The sequence below is a fragment of the Mesoplodon bidens genome (genome assembly GCF_964165515.1).
Source record: "Mesoplodon bidens genome assembly, chromosome: 5".
In the NCBI taxonomy this organism is placed as follows: domain Eukaryota; kingdom Metazoa; phylum Chordata; class Mammalia; order Artiodactyla; family Ziphiidae; genus Mesoplodon; species Mesoplodon bidens.
This window is the reverse complement of record NC_138161.1, coordinates 15,069,099-15,091,097: the sequence shown is the minus strand read 5'-3', so window position 1 is coordinate 15,091,097 and position 21,999 is coordinate 15,069,099. Positions and strand designations below refer to the sequence as shown.

The window sequence follows — 21,999 nt, the reverse complement described above, 5'->3', positions numbered from 1 at the left end:
GCGTACCGAAAAACAAAACAAAAAAAAATCAAAGATATAAATCATATAGAACAAGAACTGCAATTATCATCATTATTAATCTACAAGGATCATTCCATTGCCCTTTTTAGTTAAAGGACAAAATAATTATCTGAAAAACTCTTCTATTTTATCCCAGGGATTTAGAACATACTAAGCTTTATGCATGAAAATACAAAGTTTATATATCACTAGCAAGGTTAAATGCATACAAAGCGATCTTCTGGAGATTCTTTGAGTTGATGCCTTCCAGCTAATAGCACTTGGGTGTGTGTTCACTCTGAGCTTCATGTCATCCCCATAATATAAGCCACCTTCTATGTAAGACACTGAGCCCCTGATCTATGAATTCTTCTTTTTCATTTATTATTTTTTTGCTTCCCATGTTTGTTTTTTTAATTTGAAATCTAAACTGCAGTGTAGGTTAAAAAGTAACACTTTTTCAGTGGGAAATTGTTCATACAGTAATGCTCTTCCTTTAGATTTACAAAAGGATAAAAAGAATTTCTCAAGAGATAAGCAGTAGTGGTCCAAGTATGAATTTAAGTGGATTCAGACATGTCTGGTCATGTCGGACAAACTGGTGAAACAGGCTGCTCTAGCCTGTTGGCTAAGAAACCTTCTAGAGGAGGATTCAATCTGTGTTCACTGTTTTTGTTCCAAAAGGCTTGTTCCATGTGGTGAATGATGAAATAAGCCAAAAAGAAAGTTCCTCTAGAGAAACTGAGGAATTTTCTGGGAGAGAATAAATCTTGAAAGAAGAAAGAGCCAACCAGTTTTCTTGACCTTGACTGAGTAATGGAGCCACAGTTGACAGCCAGGAGAAACTCTTATCAGCAAAGCATCTTTTTTGTTACTCAGGTTTGACTTGTACCATCATCCATTCATGAGACAATGTATAGAATAGTAAGAACACTCTAATAGAATGCAAAAAGAAATGAGAAAGATCCCCCACACCTATTTTCCATAGAACACTGTACCTCTCTGATCCAGTGCATCCTGGAAGTGCTAGATGGATCAGCCTTGTAAGGGAAAATGTCCTTCATTAGATGTCAACTATAGAAATGCAGTTCCTTCCCAGGAAATCAGTGATCCTTCCCCATCACCTCCCCTTGTCCAAGAAAAAGTTTGGAAATAAAGCAAAGGCATGTCTGGCCAGTGGTACCAAGAAGATATTCAGTGGGAGAAAGGATGAATAAGAGTAGCATAGAAGAGATTTAGGACAGTGAAAATACATTGTATGATATTATAATGATGGATACATGCCATTGTATATTTGTCCAAACCCATAGAATGTACAATACCAAGAATGAACCCTAAGGTAAACTATGGACTTTGAGTGATTATGCTATGTCAATGCAGGTTCTTCAGTTGTAATCAGTATACCACTCTGTGGAGATATTGGTAGTGTGTGGGAGCAGAGAGTATGTGGGAAATCATAATACCTAATTTTCAATTTTGCTGTGAGCCTAAAATTGTTCTAAAAAAACTCAAAAAAAGAAGATATTTAGCTAACAGCAATGTCACACAGAAGAATGCACTTGAATGCAAATATGAGAACCACAGAATCCTTAGTAATTCTAGGAACATTTGAGGGACATTTGAGGGGGCTGATATCCTAAGTGAGTAAACAGGGACACGTTAATTTCATTTAGTGTTAACTGACACCCTAGGTGTTCTCAAGCTTATATAATGTGGTGAACTAGAAACATTTGCATCATACTATAACATGTAACCACAGCTCTCACTGCTTCATAAGTAAATTTTTTAGATTAGTTGCAAAAGAAGGAGTTAAAATAATAAAAATAAAAGCATCAGAAAGAAACATTTATATTTCATTAAAGTATCAGTTTATTAGACAAAAGCAAAATACAAGTTTTCTCTGTGGTCTTGCTGGAAAGAGAACATCATGGTAATGGTGGCAAGAAGAGTAAACCAAAATGAGGATATCAAATTAGAATGGTGATACATATTGACTGTGCATTTAGATGGCAACTTTAGAGGTAAAAATTCACCAAATATTCCTAGGGGCAGTGTAACCATTGATAAATACTATTAATTGATCCTGGATAAAATAGGGTGGGTGTTTTGGGGATGAAAGCACAAAATAAGACCAAACAAATTTGGAGGTTTTCCCTCTGCATCCAATTTCCATTTTCTTTAGTAAAAACTAAGGAATCCATATCCTCCATAGCACGATGGATGGTGACAGCAGCTGTAACTGTAGCTTCCATAACCAGAGCCATATCCATAGCCTCTGAAGCCACAGCCATGGCCCAGTCTTTGGAAGCTGCCATGCCCACAGCCATGGCCATAGCCCAGGCCACCAAAGCCTACATAGCTGAAACCCAAGCCTCCGTATAGTTGCTGTAATGACTCATGGTATCAAAGGTGGTGAGTTAGTTTGCTGTTCCATGAAAGACAGAGTGTTAATGTCAACATCTTTACAGGGAGGCTTATATACCATGGTCAGAGAATGTGATAAAACAGGTGCCCATCCTTTGGTTTCATTCATGAATTATACTTGCCTAAGACAACTCCTAAATCTATGATGCCCTGACCATACTCATTAAGAATGTGTTAACCAGCTTGGCTCCCTAGTTAGGTTGTTCCTGAGATAGGTGCATTAATTTTCTTAAAATGAATTGTTTTTTCTTTAAAGCATAGGCATACCAAAACTTAAATTGAATTCTTTATCACCAGTCACTTAACATCAGTTATATTAAATGTTGTTGAATTTCTAATTATCTTCTCATCACGGGCATTTGAGGGTTGTCATAACTGATTCTAAGAAATATCAAGACTCTTAAATTGATCAATTTTGTCAAAAGGCACACATATTTTGCAGCATGAGACACAAAGGATGCACCTCTCTTCAGAAGATAAAAGAACATTCTAAGTGCAGAAAGATTTGGTTCGCTTGCTGTGTATACCAGAAAATGACGACAAAAGCTCACTTGGTTTCTAGAGTTTTAGAACTTTGACCATGTACTATGATAGATTTATTTTGTTTTTACACACCAGCATATTTGTTTTGGTTTAAAAACATAGCAGAATTGGACTCAGAAATGGAGAGACTATCAGAGTGATCAAAAATCCATCTTGTGAAAAACCTTCACGCAGTTATTTTTTTTAATATCCTGAACCGTTTCTCCAGAATAAGTTCTAGTCTCACTGCTGCTCCAAATGCAGATTATACTCACCTCCACACATCATTTTCTCTCTTTCTCTACTCTTCATCATTTATCCATGTACTTTACATTTTTTTCTAATTCCACTTTGAACATCATCCAACTTCCTCCCTCCATGATTCATTTTTCATCCAGGTAAAAGTGTGAATAGAGAAAAATGGTTTGGGCTCCAACCTACATACTCAACTCAACACTGCATTCCTTCCATCTAGATCTCATAGGCAATATATTACATTTGCCTTTGTCTTCTCTTTACCTAGTCTGTGCCAATTTTTTGTTACTAGCTTTTCCTAAGATATCAACTAGACCTTTCTACAAGATATTGATACTTGTTTAAAACATATTTCAACTCCTAAAATCATCTGAATTTTAAAAGGACTTGTACAATCTGGAATACTTAAATTATCTAAATATGCAGCATAATTGTAAAAATGGACAGAGAATAAGGAGACACTCTTTGGAATCGTTTGGCCTGATATTCACAGAGTCCCTCACCTCAGTCCAGAGAGGTAGCTACTAACACCCAAAGTTGATCCCATACCTGAATAAGCCCTAGGTAAATGTGCCCATATCTTGAAACTTGAGACTCACAAAACATGTCTTATATGACTATAACCATATTGCTAAGCTTTTGCTGAGATTTATAAGTAATATTTGGATGACATTTTTTGACAGGTTTGTTCACTAAGCTGACCCTAGTATCTAAATAAAGCATAGCAACAGTTATTTTTTAAAGAATTATAAGACTTTAACTAACATTAAAACAAGGAACATACGTATCATAACCTGAGCAATTCACTGGCTATTCTAGAAATATTTTAAGGTTGACATGAGTTCCAACAGGCTTTCTGGTTACAGGCTAACATTTAACCCAGTATAAGGCTTTAAACTCCATACTACTCTAATCCTACTTTATTCCATTTTTATTCCTCATTCCAGAAAATCAGCCAATTGAAAATAAGAATATTTTTATTTTTAATGAATAATTTAGAGATATGAATAAATTACATAACTTTAAGGATTTCACATTCTTCTTGAGTAACTCTGTCAGAGCATGCAACCATGATTATGAGCTATTTTTTTAAATGTATGACTGTCTCTCTTTATATATGGAAAGAATATGGGATACAATGAAAATCTTCAATAACAATAATGCTAAATGTGTTTTCAAAAAAGAAAACATGTGACAAAGGTATGCATATTTCATAAATGTCCATTAGTTGCAAAAGCAAGAAAAAACAGTTTGAAAAATATGGAACAAATCTGTTTTTTTTTCCTCCACATGCACAAGAGAAAAAGTCATGTTGGAAATTTCTTTGGGGAGTTATTATTTTTCTGTCCAATCAGTGGATCAAAAGCAGATTTGGATTGTCATTATTTTTTTTAAAGTTTTAACTCATGACCTAAGTTTCTGTTCATGGAGTGAAAAATGTTCTCACATTTTCCCTGGAAGTAAAGAAGTATTTTGTTATAAATTCAAAACATTTTCTCTCACCTAAGACATAGATCAATGCAATCTTAGCACAGAATTATGATAATATTGATTATACTAAGAATGTTAACAACAATAATAATATTGTTTGAGTGTATTGATTACTTACTCCTTGGAAGCCCCATAGATACTGTCCCTAGAGTTATTAACCAAATGAAAGGAAAATAGAAATTTTGTCCTCCTGGGTCAAAGTACATAGTCTGATCCTTCAATAGAGTAACTTGCCTTTATTTCTCCTGCTCAGCCCACTGTGAAGCTACATACAACTCTTAGGTAGCAATGACTAAAAGAAGAAGTCATGGTTTTTTCTGTTTTTTTGTGTCTTGCTTTTACTTAGACTTGAGTTTTAACATTGCACATTGTTTAGTTACATTCAACAGCAGATAGACTAGAAAATTATAAGTACAATCTCTATCTCAGAACAATAAAAATGTTAAAGAAGCACAGGTGTTAATCAAGGTAAAGGGACCACTCTTCAAAAATCAGTTGTCATAATTTAGCTCTTGTTGTAACTATGAACAGAACATTTTAAATGGTCTATTTGACAACCTTCAAAGAGAGAATACATAAAGAGAGAGCCAACATAGTATAGTTGTCCTGGGACTCAGGACAACAGGGTTCAGACCCTAGTCTTACCACTAATTTTCAAGGGAAAATCACTTATTCTGAGATAACCTGCCTGCAAGATTATGAGGCAGCATTATAGAGTTCTAACATCCCTTTCAGTTTTTTAACTCTATGATTTAATTTATTCCTTTTTTAAAATTATATTTGCCCAGTTTATACCAAATATTATTTGGTTTATATCATTACCTGAAGATATTATTCAGTTTTTGGAAAACAAGTTAGGAAATTTTGTATTTTACCTATTCTATTCCTGAAACATGTGGCCATTCTTTTGTATCATTCCAGATTATTCATTTACTTGAGGCAAATTGTTAATCTGTTTGCTGACACAAGGAGAGGCACACACTCATTAAAATTTTTGAGATTGCTTAGCTGCCTGGTCAAAAGGCCCTTGAACTCATTACAGTCTTTTTTAATGAGAAAAAAAAAATCTGTCTTCAAAGTCACAAAATAAAAATTCCCTGAATAGAATTCTTCATTATTAAGCATATTACATCATTCATATTTGATGGAGTTTTCTCATTAAATATTTTCTCATTTTCATAGCATTCTTTGGATTGTTGTGTATTAATTTCACCTAGATTTAAATAAGCTGATCAAGATTAAAGTTTTTAAATCTATAAAAGTCTCCAGATAAATATCAAATTTATTTCCCATTTGTATATACATATACATATATATATAATATATATATATACACGCACAAGACAAACTCACTTTCAAAACCAGTCTGAAAGCCATTAAAAAGTATTCCCTTTACACAATTACCCACTTTTCCAGAATGGACAATACCCAAAATATGATCTAAAAATGCAGATGATCTTGGCTCTGTGCTATACAGTTACCATTTTTCTTCTCTTCTCTACACTTCTTCATAATCTATATATCATTCTCTTATTAAACATCTCTTTAAATCTCATTCTACGTTCATTCTCAATACATGCTTGCACCAGCTAGGTCTTTTGTTCTTATCCACTTTTTCCAATCAATATTTTATCCCTCTACTCACGTCTTTAATTTTATCATAATATTTTTGCTCTTAAATTTTTATTTTCCTATTCTGTGTGTACCAGACCCTTACTTTTTCTCAGGTAATCAGCAAATTTTTTATAATTACTTATTCATTAAGGTTTTATATTTAAGATATATATATATATATATATATATATATATATATATATATATATATATATATATATATATATGTTTGTATGCTCTTAAAATCATACAATATTTTTTAACAGGGCTTCTTAAAATCCTGTTGCCTTGAAATCTCCAAAAATGAATGTACAGTGATGAAAAGACTGAGAGAGGAATCAGGTATATGAAGTAGTGGGCCAGTCTTCTGCTGTTTCTCAGTTCACTCTGTGAAGATAGTAAACCCATTCCAAGTTTAAGCCCCACTGGATGTGACCATATCTTGGACACACATATATATGTAACACATTTTCTTTATCCATTTATCCATCACTTGTCTCTTAGGTTGATTCCATACCTGGACTATTGTAAAAAATGCTGCAGTGAACATGGGAGTGCAAATGTCTTTTTTTTTTTTTGTCCTGCTGCACAACTTGCAGGATCTCAGTTCCCCGACTAAATGTTGAACCCGGGCCCCAGCAGTGAAAGCCCAGAATCCTAACCACTAGCCCACCAGGGAATTCCCCGCAAATATCTTTTAGAGTTAGTGTTTTTATAACATTTTTGATAATACATTTCCCTAACTGGATTTGTTTACTGTTTTTCCAAACAAAAAATATTTGTTGAATTAATGAAAAAATAAATTCTGCATGACACACAACTTGTAATAATTCTCTAAGTTGAATTATGGACTCAAATGGCTTTCAGGTCTTAAAGGAATATTTAACTCAAAGGAATAATTAATCCTACTGTTAAATCCTGTTTTTTTCCTTTAGGGAACGTTATTCCATCTTTATTTTTTATTTTGAAAAAGAAAATAGTTGGCAAAAACTATCTTTTTTCCTCAGTGAGTCATTTTGAAGTCAAATGATCACAAATAAATCTACCAAGTTTAAGAATCCCATGAATGATTAAGTAAATTTGCTAGATTGTCTGTGATGAGGGCTAATTTATGTTCTTATTTCCAATGAAAATAGCTATGCTCACATGAGATAAAATCCAATAGATTTTACAATTTTTTTAAAAAACTCAATAATGAAATATACCATGACTTATTTGTGTATTTTCAAAGAAAATATTACGTAAATATATAATTAAGAACAAAAAATTGTGAAACTATGTTGTGAAATATATGAACCAAATTTTTTTATTGATTTTTTTCTGGGTTAAAAAATAAAACAATTGTAATATCCTTTGGATATTAATTATCTTTGAAAACTGAAAAATGTTTATTTCTTTTGAGATTTTTTTGAGTTTTTTATTGTTGTTGTTGTTAATTCAGTGGACTCAAAGACTTGCACAGTTCTTTGTTAATCTTTGGGGAGCTTTCTACAAGAAGACAATCAGTTGATTGTGAAGCTCAGATCCTGTGTTGATGTGTTAAATGATGAAAATATATTCTTCCACTGGCCAAATTGAAGCTTTTATTAGGAAGCTAATGGCAATTCTACTATAAATTCAAAATGTGTTTCTTAGACATAATTAATTAAATCATAAAATAGGATGTAATAAAATATGATAATGTATTTCACTAGGTGTATCATGCACACTAGATTGTTTCTCAGTCTAATGACATTTATGGCTATTTTTATTTTTAGACGTATAGGGCATGTCCATAGACTGTGGAACTATTACCTCATTAAGTGTGCAAAATGGAGCCACACAACTTTATCTCACCTGCTCTGTACACTGAGACTCTACAACACCCAGACTGAATTGACTGAAAGGATAGGTGATAACTGATGCCTGAGCAAATTTCTCTTTATGTAGATTAAGTATGTAACTTTCAAAGGAAGACTTTGATCTTGTATAAATATAGGTATACATGTATAAATATAATAGATATACATATAGGTATAGGTGAAATCTAGATAAAGCTAACATTGAAATTGAGTTTTATATTTTATATGTTCTATAAGAATAAAATGTTATAAAAATGGTAATTCTATCCAAGAAGGTGAGTCCTCTTTCACATCCCCCATAAATTCAGCTAAGTTCATGGAAGCTGAGCAAAGCTTTCAAGATACTCCGATTTGCTTGCATGAGTGGGGAAAATACACTGAAGAAGGCGGCTGCATTCTGGCACCTAGAATCTTCTGGCATCAGATCTTGGCCTTCGTCCTGATGCTATCACTAGAGCTAATATATAATTCTATAGAAGCCAATTACTTTTCAGAGAATTTTTTAAGCTGAGAAATGAGGTACAAAGCACTGCTGATATTTAATGTTTGTTTATGATACTGCTATCTGACTGAATCAAATATATTTGACCAATTTTGACCAGTTTAAACAAAATATCCCCTCATAGATACAGAGAATAGATTGGTGGCTGCCAGAAGTGAGGGGGTCGGGAGTGGACAAAATGAGTGAGGGAGGTCAATAGCTGCAAACTTTTAGTTACAAACTAAGTAAATCATGGTGATGTAATGTACAGCATAGTCACTACAGTTAATAATACTATATCGCATATTTGAAAGTTGCTAAGAGAGTAATGTTAAAAGTTCTTATCACAGGAAAAAAATGAAACTGTGTGTAGTGATGGATGCTAACTAGACTTATTGTGGCGTATACAAATATTGTATACAAATATTGAATCATTATGTTTTATACCTGAAACCGATAGAATGTTATATGTCAAGTATACCTCAATAAAAAAATCTTAATTTTATATTATTACCTGAGTATATCATTTGATTTTAGGAAAAAATTGGTATTTGATTACATATTTTTCTCATTTCACCAATGAAATGTCCCCTCCTGTCCATTTTTATAAGGGGAAATTCAGATTTATAGGAAAGCTCCTTGTGTATAGCTGTGCTTTGCTATCAGCTTAAGCTAAAAAATAAATTAGTTCACGATTATATCTTGTTGTTTCCCTTTTTAGGTTGAAAAAAATGGCCAATATAATGATGGTAGTAAAGAAGAATACCATGTCAAGTCATGAAGATTCAGTAAGAATATAGGAAAGCTAACAGAAAAGTCTTAGTTAAAATGTTTTGAGTTAAATGACCTCATATGAAAAACATTACCCTAATTCATTATTTACTTATAGATCAGCTGCTTGATGAAAATATCAAAGAAAATAATGTGTAGAAGACTATGATACACAGGGTGGATTATACTAAATATAAAAAATTTGGAAAGGAGGTTTACTTTCATAATTAGCCTAGTGATGGTTTGATCTATTACCATGTATTTGCATTTACAATAAAAAGCCAAATAGATTTTGAATAAATGGAAGGATTCATTATGCATTTGTACTGAATTGAGAAATGTGAGTTAAGTTAAATAAAACACACTTATTTGATAAATAAATATATAGATATGTTAAATCGGCATTGCTTTTTGTTGTTGACTTAAATCTGAATATTATCTAAACAAAGCAAGAGATGTAAAAATATTAAATCACTAACAGTTTTGAAAACATCTTTTCATATTAGTCTATAATTAGTCTTTATATCAGTCTTTCTATCTGTATGGATATTTGTGAGGTATATGGGAAAAAAAATGATTCTAAGCCAAGGAGATACCATCCCTTACTGAAAATTGAGTAGAATGGAACCATCATCACTTCCATATAATTGAGTTTCATGAACAAGACAAAAAACATATTTTGTTTTCAAATTTAATGTTTTACTGAAAGGTAAACAGATAATCCAGTTAGTTTTCAAAGAAAAAATAGATGATTCTAGGATTATGATGGAGGTATAGGAGTGTATTGAAAAATTGTCCAAAATTCTGAGAAGCTAGATACTTCTGTGCAGATAACTCCAGTATGATCTTTGTGGTCCAATTTTTGAGATCAGATTTGGAAAGTCCCCTGTAATTTCAGATATAGGGCTACTAGGGTAAGATTTCAGTGGAAGCTAGAAAATCCATGTCTATCATCCACAGAATGATGGGTAGTGATGGCAGCCATATCCAAAGCTTCCATAACCAGAGCCATATCCATAGCCTCTGAAGCCACAGCCATAGCCCAGTCTGTGGAAGCTGTCACATCCACAACCTTAGCCATAGCTCAGACCACCAAAGCCTCCATAGCCATAGCCCAGGCCTCCATAATAGTTGCTGTAATGGCTCTTGGTGTCAGGGGTGGTGAGTTTGGTTTTCTATTCAAAGCAAGAACCTAAGTATGGATGTCAGCATGTGTAGAAGGATGCTTATATACCCTGGTCAGAGCATGTGATAAATCATGTGTATACCCTCCATTATGTCATGTTTACATTATATATACTTGGAACAACTCATTAATTCTTTGTCCCCTGACACAGGGAGAAGGTCTCACACTCAGTAAAATATTTGGGATCACTTTGTTACCTAGTTAGGGTGTCTCTTAAAGTTATTGCATCACTTTATTACATCATCACTTGGCACACTTTGAACATACACAATTATATTTGTCAATTATACCTAAAGAAAGCAGGTGAAAAAAGTTATTGCACCACTTTATAAGAAGGAATGCTGTATCTTCAAAGTCTAGACATATCAGACCCCAAATACTATTCTTCATAGTCAGGCATACCAATCAGGTCTGATCGTGTTGTGGTTTTCAATTAAATATTTCGTCATCTCTGGTTTTCTTTAGATACTTCACTTAAGAAAATTAAACCAAAGAAATTGGTCAAAGTTCTGTAATCGATAATATCATTTTAAAGCACATTTTCCTCTGTCTCAAAACTGAATGATTTATTTCTTTCAGAAATAAGAAAACAGAAACATTTGAGAGCTGGAAAGAACCAGCTTGACTGTTGTGAACACTAGCAAGGAACTTTAGAAAAATAAATCTACTTTTTATTTAGTTTTAGAACATTAACCATCATAACTGACATACTTTTTACTTTTCATGCTACTTTAAAAAATAAAAAACATTTTTGCTTTTTACGTTGATGAGCCAATAATGGCATATAATTATTAATTAAAATCCATAGTTTACTCTTCATTCTTTCTGTTGTACCCTTCCATGGGCTTTGACAACCATGGGATAAAATTGTTCAGAAACTGATGGCAAATCACAGGAATCAAAAATTTATTTCAAAAGTAGCTTTAATAGTATATTAAAAGTTATCTTCTCAAATCCTGACCCTATTCTCTGGCATGTCATCTATCCAAGTTGTCTCCAAAGTATACATCTTCCTCCCTGTCTTTACATACACCATTTCCTCCTGTTAATTCATCCATATATCTATCTTATACAATATCCTTTTTTTAATTAATAAACTTTACTTGAAGAATAGTTTTAAGTTTTCAGATTAATTGAGCAGGAAATACAGAATTCCTATATGCCACCCCCCATACACACACATGCACACCAATATTAATATATTAATAATTAAAATCTGTAGTTTAGATTAGTGTTCACTCTGTGTTGTACTGTTCTGTGGGTTTTGACAAATGCATAATGTCATTAACCTCTATTACAGAACCATACAGAATAGTTTCACTGCCCTAAAAATCCCCTTTTCCGCCTCTATTCTTCCCTCCATCCTTCCAAACTCCTGCAAATACTAAACTTCTGACTGTCTCCATAGTTTTTTATTTTCCAGAATGTCATAGTGGAATCATACAGTATTTTGCCTTTTCACATTGACTTCTTTCACTTAGCAATAAGCCTTTATGATTCCTCCTTATCCTTCTGTGGCTTGATAGCTCATTTCTTTTTATCCCTGAATAATATTCCATTGTCTGGATGTACCACAGTTTATTTATCCTTTCACCTTTTGAAGGACATCTTGATTGCCTCCAAGTTTTGGCAAATAGAAATAAAACTTCTATAAACATCTCTGTTCAGGTTTTTGTGTGGACATAAATTTTCAAGCCATTTGGGTAAATACCAGGGAAAATGATTACTGAATCTTTTCCATAAAACCATTTTTAGCTTTGTGAAAAACTGCCAGACTGTCTTCCAAAGTTTCTGTACCATTTTTCATTCTCATCAGCAATGAATGATAGTTTCTGTTGCTCCACAATCAAGCCAGCATTAATTGTTTTTAGTGTTTTAAATTTTAGCCATTCTAACATATATGTTACAATCTCTTTTTATGTATCATCTAGCCTCTGTCCTTCAATTAGCCATTAGGCTATGGTGGCTAGGTAAAATTGTGAGGTACATAAAATTTCTCTTTGGCACCCATCAATTTTCACTCAGTCTATAGTTAATTAGTTAATCTCTTCCTTTTCCTTCTTCTTGTATCTTTACTTTTATGAAAACAGCTTTCCCTTTTATTCCCTTTGCTTTTTCTGTGCTTTATTTATTTGTTTTTTTTTGTTTTTTTTTTTTGTTTTTTTTGTTTTTTTGTTTTTTTCAGTACGCGGGCCTCTCACTGTTGTGGGCTCTCCCGTTGCGGAGCACAGGCTCCCGACGCGCAGGCTCAGCGGCCATGGCTCACGGGCCCAGCCGCTCCGCGGCATGTGGGATCCTCCCAGACCGGGGCACGAACCCGCGTCCCCTGCATCGGCAGGAGGACTCTCAACCACTACGCCACCAGGGAAGCCCTATTTATTTGTTTTTTTGGTTCCCTTATTCTCAGGAAATACCATCCTAGCCTCACTAAGATATTAAATGTTTGTTAAGGTTTCTGATTTTAAAAAAATAATACAAATCCAAGGACTCTATCAAATTCAATAAGATACCATTAATATTGGAAATGTCTTCAGTATCTCCAAATTGTAGATGTTATGTTAAAAGATAAGGGGTGGAAAAAGACAATTGAGAGCAAAAGTCCCTCAGCTGACTCTAAGAAGTTAGTCACTTATAGCTGAACCTGATCCCAAACCTGGTTAAATTTATCTAGTTTTGCGTTTAATATTCGGCTCTAGTCCTTAAGTTCGTGTGAACTTTATATAATCTCAAGTGTATTGTTCAGGTTCTTTTAGTCTTTTAAGTAATCTTCAAATAATGCATTCTCCCAACTGGATTTATTTACCTCTCTTAATAGATACCACATAATAAGAACACAACAAATATGTGTTGAAAGGATTAATGAATTCTAAGGTCTTTAAAATTAAGCATCACGCTTCTGACAGGTATGGGTAACTCTGTGACGGCATCTAAACAATAAAGATTTAAAGGAGGAATAAGCTCAAATGGCTTTCTGAATTTAGAGGAACATATAACCATCATTTCATTTGCAGGTTTTTTTTTTTTTTTTTTGCGGTACGCGGGCCTCTCACTGTTGTGGCCTCTCCATTATGGAGCACAGGCTCTGGATGCGCAGGCTCAGCGGCCATGGCTCATGGGCCCAGCCGCTCCACGGCATGTGGGATCTTCCCGAACCGGGGCACGAACCCATGTCCCCTGCATTGGCAGGCGGACTCTCAACCACCAGGGAAGCCCCTGAGCTGGGTTTTTTTTTTAAGCATAATAATGAATTATATATTATATATAAATTTCAGTGTAAAATTTGATGAATTCTTATAAATAGGCATACACTACCCATACTAAGCATGCCCTAACGCCTAAAGTGTCTCTACTGCTTCTTTTTTTCTTTTTATTTTTTTGTCCTCACTCTCTAGAGATAACCATCCTTCTAGATTTTGACAGCAGTTTTTGTAGACCTTGTCAATAGTTTTCCAAAATGATTTTCAGGTTTACAGTCCCACCAGCAATGTAAGAGAGTTCCACTTGCTCTAAATCTTTGACACTTACTATTTTAAGACTACTTAACTTTGATCATTCTTGTGAGAAAGTAGTAGTAGCTGAGTATTGTTTTAGTTTGGCTTTTACCTGATGAGTAATAATACTAGGGACCATTATATACACTTATTGATCAGCTAGATAACATTTTGGAAGTGTTCAATTATTTTGTTCATTTTTAATTAAGATTGTAATATTTTAGTATTGATTTGTAGAGTACTTGGGTACAAGTATTTTGTCAAATCCGTTTTAAAAGTATTTTCTCTCTGTATGTGGGTTGTTTTTGCACTTTAAAGTGATGTCTATGTATGAACAGAATTTCTTAATAGAATGAGTCCAGTTTATTAATTTTTTTAATTTTATGTTTAATGCTTTTTTGTCTTACTTAAGAAACTCTTGGCTACCTCACCTCTTATTTTTTTAATTCCTTTGTCTTCTCTCTTCAGAACTTGTTCCATTTTTTATTGTTCATCCTAGATGAAAAGACAGTTGTTAATTTCAATATTTCATTCTCATTAAGTCAACAGGAAACCATAAAATCAGAAATAACTCAAACAGGTTTAATGATGTCACACACTGACCATGTAATTCTGTCATATCTTCCCTCAGTTGTGATGCTGATGATTCTGTGATGCATTTTCTTCAGACCAGTAACAGCTTTTCCCTAAAAAAAGATTTTAGAACTCTTCTGTTAATTCCAACACAAATCAATATAATTTACCAGTAAGAGGTATAATAATGAAGCTACATTATACTAAGAATGTTAAGTATCTTCTCCAAATAGTTATACTGATTATAGTTTTTCTTTAGTTACATAAAGTCTTTCTTTAGACTATGATTCTATTGTCCAGTTAGGGGATAAAATATTTTCATATGAAATTATGTTTTATTCAGTCAAACTGAAGATTATCATCCTCCAAAGGTGACACTGAAATATATCTACCCTGACCTATTTACTATGAAGCTACGACTCCTCTGCTGAGTTGACTAAAAGGATATGATCTGGCTGAGTAAATCCATCTATATGTTCAGTAAACAAGTCTAAGCTTATCAAATGCATTATAATATTTTTTTAAAAGTAGAGTTGGACTTAACACTATTCACTAGAACCTATTTTTACAAAGAAGCTCAATTAGAAATTGATAGTTTGGAGGAGGAGCTTCAAAATGGCAGAAGAGTAAGACACGGAGATCACCTTTCTCCCCACAGATACATCAGAAATACACCAACACGTGGAACAACTCCTACAGAACACCTACTGAACTCTGGAAGAAGACCTCAGACCTCCCAACGTACTGGGTAGGGCAAAAAAAAAAAAGAAAAAGCAGAGACAAAAGTATAGGGACGGGACCTGCACCCGTGGGAGGGAGCCGTGAAAGAGGAAAGGTTTCCACAAACTAAGAAACCCCTTCACAGGCTCAGACTGCGGGTGGCGGAGTGGGAGAGCTTCGGAGCCATGGAAGAGAGCACAGCCACAGGTGTGCGGAGGGCAAAGCGGAGAGATTCCCGCACAGAGGATCGGTGCCGACCGGCACTCACCAGCCTGAGAGGCTTGTCTGCTCGCCCACCAGGGCGGACGGGGCTGGGAGCTGAGGATCGGGCTTCAGTCAGAACGGAGGGAGAGGACTGGGGTTGGTGGCGTGAACACAGCCGGCAGGGGGTTAGTGCGCCACAGCTACCCAGGAAGGAGTCCAGGAAAAAGTCTGGACCTGCCGAAGAGGCAAGAGACTTTTTCTTGCCTCTTTGTTCCCTGGTGTGCAAGGAGAGGGGATTAAGAGCACTGCTTAAAGGAGATCCAGAGACGGGCATGAGCTGCGGCTAAAAGCTCAGACCCCAGAGATGGGCGTGGGATGCTAAGGCTGCTGCCGCAGCCACCAAGAAGCCTGTGTGTGAGCACAGGTCATGCTCCACACCTCCCCTCGCAGGACCCTGTGCAGCCCACCACTGCCAGGGTCCCAGGGTCCAGGAACAAATTCCCAGGGAGAACACACAGCGCGCCTCAGGCTGGTGCTGGTGCAACATCACACTGTCCTCTGCCGCTGCAGGCTCACCCCGCATTCCGTACCCCTCCCTCCCCCGGGCCTGAGTGAGCCAGAGCCCCCGAATCAGCTGCTCCTTTAACCCCGTCCTGTCTGAGAGAAGAACACACGCCCTCAAGTGACCTACATGCAGAGGCGGGGCCAAATCCAAAGCTGAGCTCCCCAGGAGCTGAGTGAATAAAGAAGAGAAAGGGAAATCTCTCCCAGCAGCCTCAGAAGCAGAGGATTAAATCTCCACAATAAACCTGATGTACCCTGCATCTGTGGAATACCTGAATAGACAACAAATCATCCCAAATTGAGGAGGTAGACTTTGGGAGCAATGATATATACATTTTTTCCCTTTTTCTCTTTTTGTGAGTGTGTATGTGTATGCTTCTGTGTGTGATTTTGTCTGTATAGCTTTGCTTTCACCATTTGTCCTAGGGTTCTATCTATCTGTTTTTTTGTTTGTTTTTGTTTTTTATTACTTAGAAAATCATTTTTTCTTAATAATTATTTTTTATTTTTTTTATTTTCATAACTTTATCTTATTTTATTTTACCTTCGTCTTTCTTTCTTTCTTTCCTCCCTTTTATTCTGAGCCGTGTGGAGGACAGGCTCTTGGTGCTCTAGCCAGGCATCAGGGCTGTGCCACTGAGGTGGGAAGGCCAAGTTCAGGAAACTGGTCCACAAGAGACCTCCGAGCTCCATGTAATACCAAACAGCAAAAAATCTCCCAGAGACCTCTGTCTCAATGCCAAGACTCAACTCCACTCAAGGACCAGCAAGTTACAGTGCTGGACACCATTTGCCAAACAACTAGCAAGACAGGAACACAACCCCATCCATTAGCACAGAGGCTGCCTAAAATCACAATAAGGCCACAGACATCCCAAAACACACTACCAGATGTGGACCTGCTCACCAGAAAGACAAGATCAAGCCTCATCCACTAGAACACAGGCACTAGTCCCCTCGACAAGAAAGCCTACACAAGCCACTGAACCAACCTTAGCCACTGGGGACAGACACCAAAAACAATGGAAACTACAAACCTGTAGCCTGCGAAAAGGACACCCCAAACACAGTAAGTTAAGCAAAATGAGAAGACAGAAAAACACACGACAGATGAAGGAGCAAGCCAAAAACCCACCAGACCTAAAAAATGAAGGAAAAATAGGCAGCCTACCTGAAAAACAATTCAGAATAATGATAGTAAAGATGATTCAATATCTTGGAAATAGAATGGAGAAAATAGAAGAAACATTTAACAAGGACCTAGAAGAAATAAAGAGCAAACAAACAGTGATGAAAAACACATTAAATGAAATTTAAAATTTTCTAGAAGGAATCAATAGCACAATAGCTGAGGCAGAAGAATGGATAAGTGACCTGGAAGATAAAATAGTGGAAATAACTATTGCAGAGCAGAAGAAAGAAAAAAGAATGAAAAGAATTGAGGACAGTCTCAGAGATTTCTGGGACAATATTAAATGCACCAACATTCGAATTATAGGGGTCCCAGAAGAAGAAGAGAAAAAGAAAGGGACTGAGAAAATATTTGAAGAGATTATAGTTGAGAACTTCCCTAATATGGGAAAGGAAATAGTTAATCAAGTCCAGGAAGCACTGAGAGTCCCATACAGGATAAATCCAAGGAGTAACATGCTAAGACACATATTAATCAAACTATCAAAATTTAAATACAAAGAAAAAATATTAAAAGCAGCAAGGGAAAATGACAAGTAACACATAAAGGAATCCCCATAAGGTTAACAGCTGAACGTTCAGCAGAAACTCTGCAAGCCAGAAGGGAGTGGCAAGACATATTTAGGGTGATGAAGGAGAAAAATCTACAGCAAAGATTACTCCACCCAGCAAGGATCTCACTCAGATTTGCTGGAGAAATTAAAAGCTTTACAGACAAGCAAAAGCTAAGAGAATTCAGCACCACCAAACCAGCTTTACAAAAAATGCTAAGGGAACTTCTCTAGGCAAGAAACACAACAGAAGTAAAAGACCTACAATACTAAACCCAAAACAGTTAAGGAAATGTTAATAGGAACATACATATCGATAATTACTTTAAATGTGAATGGATTAAAGGCTCCAACCAAAATAAATAGACTGGCTGAATGGATACAAAAACAAGACCTGTATATATGCTGTCTAGAAGAGACCAACTACATACCAAGGGAAACATACAGACTGAAAGTAAGGGGATGGGAAAAAACATTCCATGCAAATGGAAATCAAAAGAAAGCTGGAGTAGCAATTCTCATATCAGACAAAATAGACTTTAAAACAAAAACTATTACAATAGACAAAGAAGAACACTACATAATGATCGAGGGATCAATCCAAGAAGAAGATATAACAATTGTAAATAATTATGCACCCAATATAGGAGCACCTCAATACATAAGGCAAATACTAACAGTCATGAAAGGGGAAATAGACAGTAACACAATCATAGTAAGGGAGTTTAACACCCCACTTTTACCAATGGACAGATCATCAAAAATGAAAATAAATAAGGAAACACAAGCTTTAAATGATACATTAAACAAGATGGACTTAATTGATATTTATAGGACTTTCCATACAAAAACAGCAGAATACACATTCTTCTCGAGTGCACATGGAACACTCTCCAGGATAGATCATATCTTGGGTCACAAATCAAGCCTTGGTAAATTTAAGAAAATTGAAATCGTATCAAGTATCATTTCTGACCACAATGCTATGAGACTAGATATCAATTACAGGCAAAAATCTGTAATAAATACAAACAAATGGAGGCTATACACACACTACTTAATAACCAAGAGATCACTGAAGAAATCAAAGAGGAAGTCAAAAAATATTTAGAAACAAATGGCAATTAAAACCCGATGACCCAAAAACTATGGGATGCAGCAAAAGCAGTTCTAAGAAGGAAGTTTATGGCAATACAATCCTACCTTAAGAAACAAGAAACATCTCAAATGAACAACCTAACCTTACACTTAAAGCAATTAGAGAAAGAAGAACAAAAGAAACCCAAAGTTAGCAGAAGAAAAGAAACCATAAAAACATATCAGAAATAAATGAAAAAGAAATGAAGGAAATGATAGTAAAGAACAATAAAAATAAAAGCTTGTTCTTTAAGAAGGTAAACAAAATTGATAAACCATTAGCAGACTCATCAAGAAAAAAAGGGAGAAGATGCAAATCAATAAAATTAGAAATGAAAAAGGAGAACAACTGACATTCAAGAAATACAAATGATCATGAGAGATTACTACAAGCAACTATATGCCAATAAAATGGACAACCTGGAAGAAATGAACAAATTCTTAGAAATGCACAACCTTCTAAGACTGAACCAGCAAGAAATAGGAAATATGAACAGACCAATCACAAGCACTGAAATTGAAACTGTAATTAAAAATCTTCCAACAAACAAAAGCCCAGGAACAGATGGCCTCACAGGCAAATTCTATCAAACATTTAGAGAAGAGCTAACACCTATCCTTCTCAAACTCCTCCAAACAATAGCAAAGGAGGAACACTCCAAAACTAATTCCATCACCCTGATACCAAAACCAGACAAAGATGTCACAAAGAAAGAAGACTACAGGCCAATATCACTGATGAACATAGATGTAAAAATCCTCAATAAAATAATAGCAAACAGAATCCAACAGCACATTAAAAGGATAATACACCATGATCAAGTGGGTTTTATCCTAGGAATACAAGGATTCTTCAATATACACCAATCAATGTGATACTCCATATTAACAAATTGAAGGAGAAAAACCATATGATCATCTCAATAGATGCAGAGAAAGCTTTTGACAAAATTCAACACCGATTTATGATAAAATCCCTCCAGAAAGTAGGCATAGAGGGAACTTACCTCAACATAATAGAGGCCATATATGACAAACCTCCAGCCAACATCATCCTCAGTGGTGAAAAATGGAAACTATTTCCACTAAGGTCAGGAACAAAACCAGGTTGCCCACTCTCACCACTATTATTCAACATAGTTTTGGAAGTCCTAGCAACAGCAAACAGAGGGGAAAAAGAAATAAAATGAATCCAAATCAGAAAAGAAGAAATAAAGCTGTCCCTGTTTGCAGATGACATGATACTATACATAGAGAATCCTAAAGATGTTACCAGAAAACTACTAGAGCTACTCAATGAATTTGGTAAAGTAGCAAGATACAAAATTAATGCACAGAAATCTCTGGCATTCCTATACACTAATCATGAAAAACCTGAAAGTGAAATTAAGAAAACACTCCCATTTACCACTGCAACAAAAAGAATAAAATATCTAGAAATAGACCTACCTAAGGAGACAAAACTCCTGTATGCAGAAAATTATAAGACACTGATGAAAGAAATTAAAGATGATACAAATAGATGGAGAGGTATACCATGTTCTTGGATTGGAAGAATCAACATTGTGAAAATGACTATACTACCCAAAGCAATCTACAGATTCAATGCACTCCCTATTAAACTACCACTGGCATTTTTCACAGAACTAGAACAAATATTTTCACAATATGTAAGGAAACACAGAAGACCCCGAATAGCCAAAGCAATCTTGAGAAAGAAAAACGGAGCTGGAAGAATCAGGCTCCCTGACTTCGGACTATACTACAAAGCTACAGTAATCAAGGCAGTATGGTACTGGCACAAAAACAGAAATTTAGATCAATGGAACAGGATAGAAATCCCAGAGATAAAATCACACACATATGGTCACCTTATCTTTGATAAAGGAGGCAAGAATATACAGTGGAGAAAAGACAGCCTCTTCAAAAGTGGTGCTGGGGAAACTGGACAGCTACATGTAAAAGAATGAAATTAGAACACTAACTAACACCATACACAAAAATAAACTCAAAATGGATTAAAGACCTTAATATAAGGCCAGCTACCATCAAACTCTTTGAGGAAAACATAGACAGGACACTCTATCACATAAATCACAGCAAGATCCTTTTTGAGTCACCTTCTAGAGAAAAGGAAAAAGAAAAATAACAAAAATAAACAAGTGGGACCTAATGAAACTTCAAGGCTTTTGCACAGCAAAGGAAACCATTAATAAGACGAAAAGACAACCCTCAGGATAGGAGAAAATATTTGCAAATGAAACAACTAACAAATAATTAATCTCCAAAATTTATAAGCAGGTCATGCAGCTCAACATCAAAAAATCAAAGAACCCAATCCAGAAATGGGCAGAAGACCTAAATAGACATTTCTCCAAAGAAGATATACAGACTGCCAACAAACACATGAAAGAATGCTCAACATCATTAATCATTAGAGAAATGCAAATCAAAACTACAATGAGATATCATCTCACACCTGTCAGAATGGCCATCATCAAAAAATCTACAGACTATAAATGCTGGAGAGGGTGTGGAGAAAAGGGAACCCTCTTGCACTGTTGGTGGGAATGTAAACTGATACAGCCAGTATGGAGGTTCCTTAAAAAACTGAAATAGAACTATCATACAACCCAGCAATCCCACTACTGGGCATACACCCTGAGAAAAGCATAATTCAAAAAGGTCATGTATGAAAATGTTCATTGCAGCTCTATTTACTGTAGCCAAGACATGGAAGCTACCTTAGTGTCTATCAGCAGATGAATGGATAAAGAATATGTGGCACATATATACAGTGGAATATTACTCATCCATAAAAAGAATGAAATTGAGTTACTTGTAGTGAGGTGGTTCGACCTAGAGACTGTCATACAGAGTGAAGTAAGTCAGAAAGAGAAAAACAAATACTGTATGCTAACACGTATATATGGAATCTAAAAAAAAAATGGTCATGAAGAACTTATTGGCAGGACGGGAATAA

General features: G+C 35.2%; 1 protein-coding gene across 1 annotated transcript; it reads right to left on the bottom strand.

Annotated features, from left to right (window-relative positions):
* Positions 1 to 2,178: 2,178 nt before the first annotated feature.
* On the bottom strand, positions 2,179 to 14,215 carry LOC308617891 (keratin-associated protein 19-3-like; the record flags this gene model as incomplete). The annotated part of the gene is given in 4 exon segments (XM_081235322.1): positions 2,179 to 2,275; positions 10,396 to 10,472; positions 10,476 to 10,574; positions 14,189 to 14,215. Coding segments are annotated over 4 exon segments (300 nt in total).
* Between the last annotated feature and the right edge of the window lie 7,784 nt (positions 14,216 to 21,999).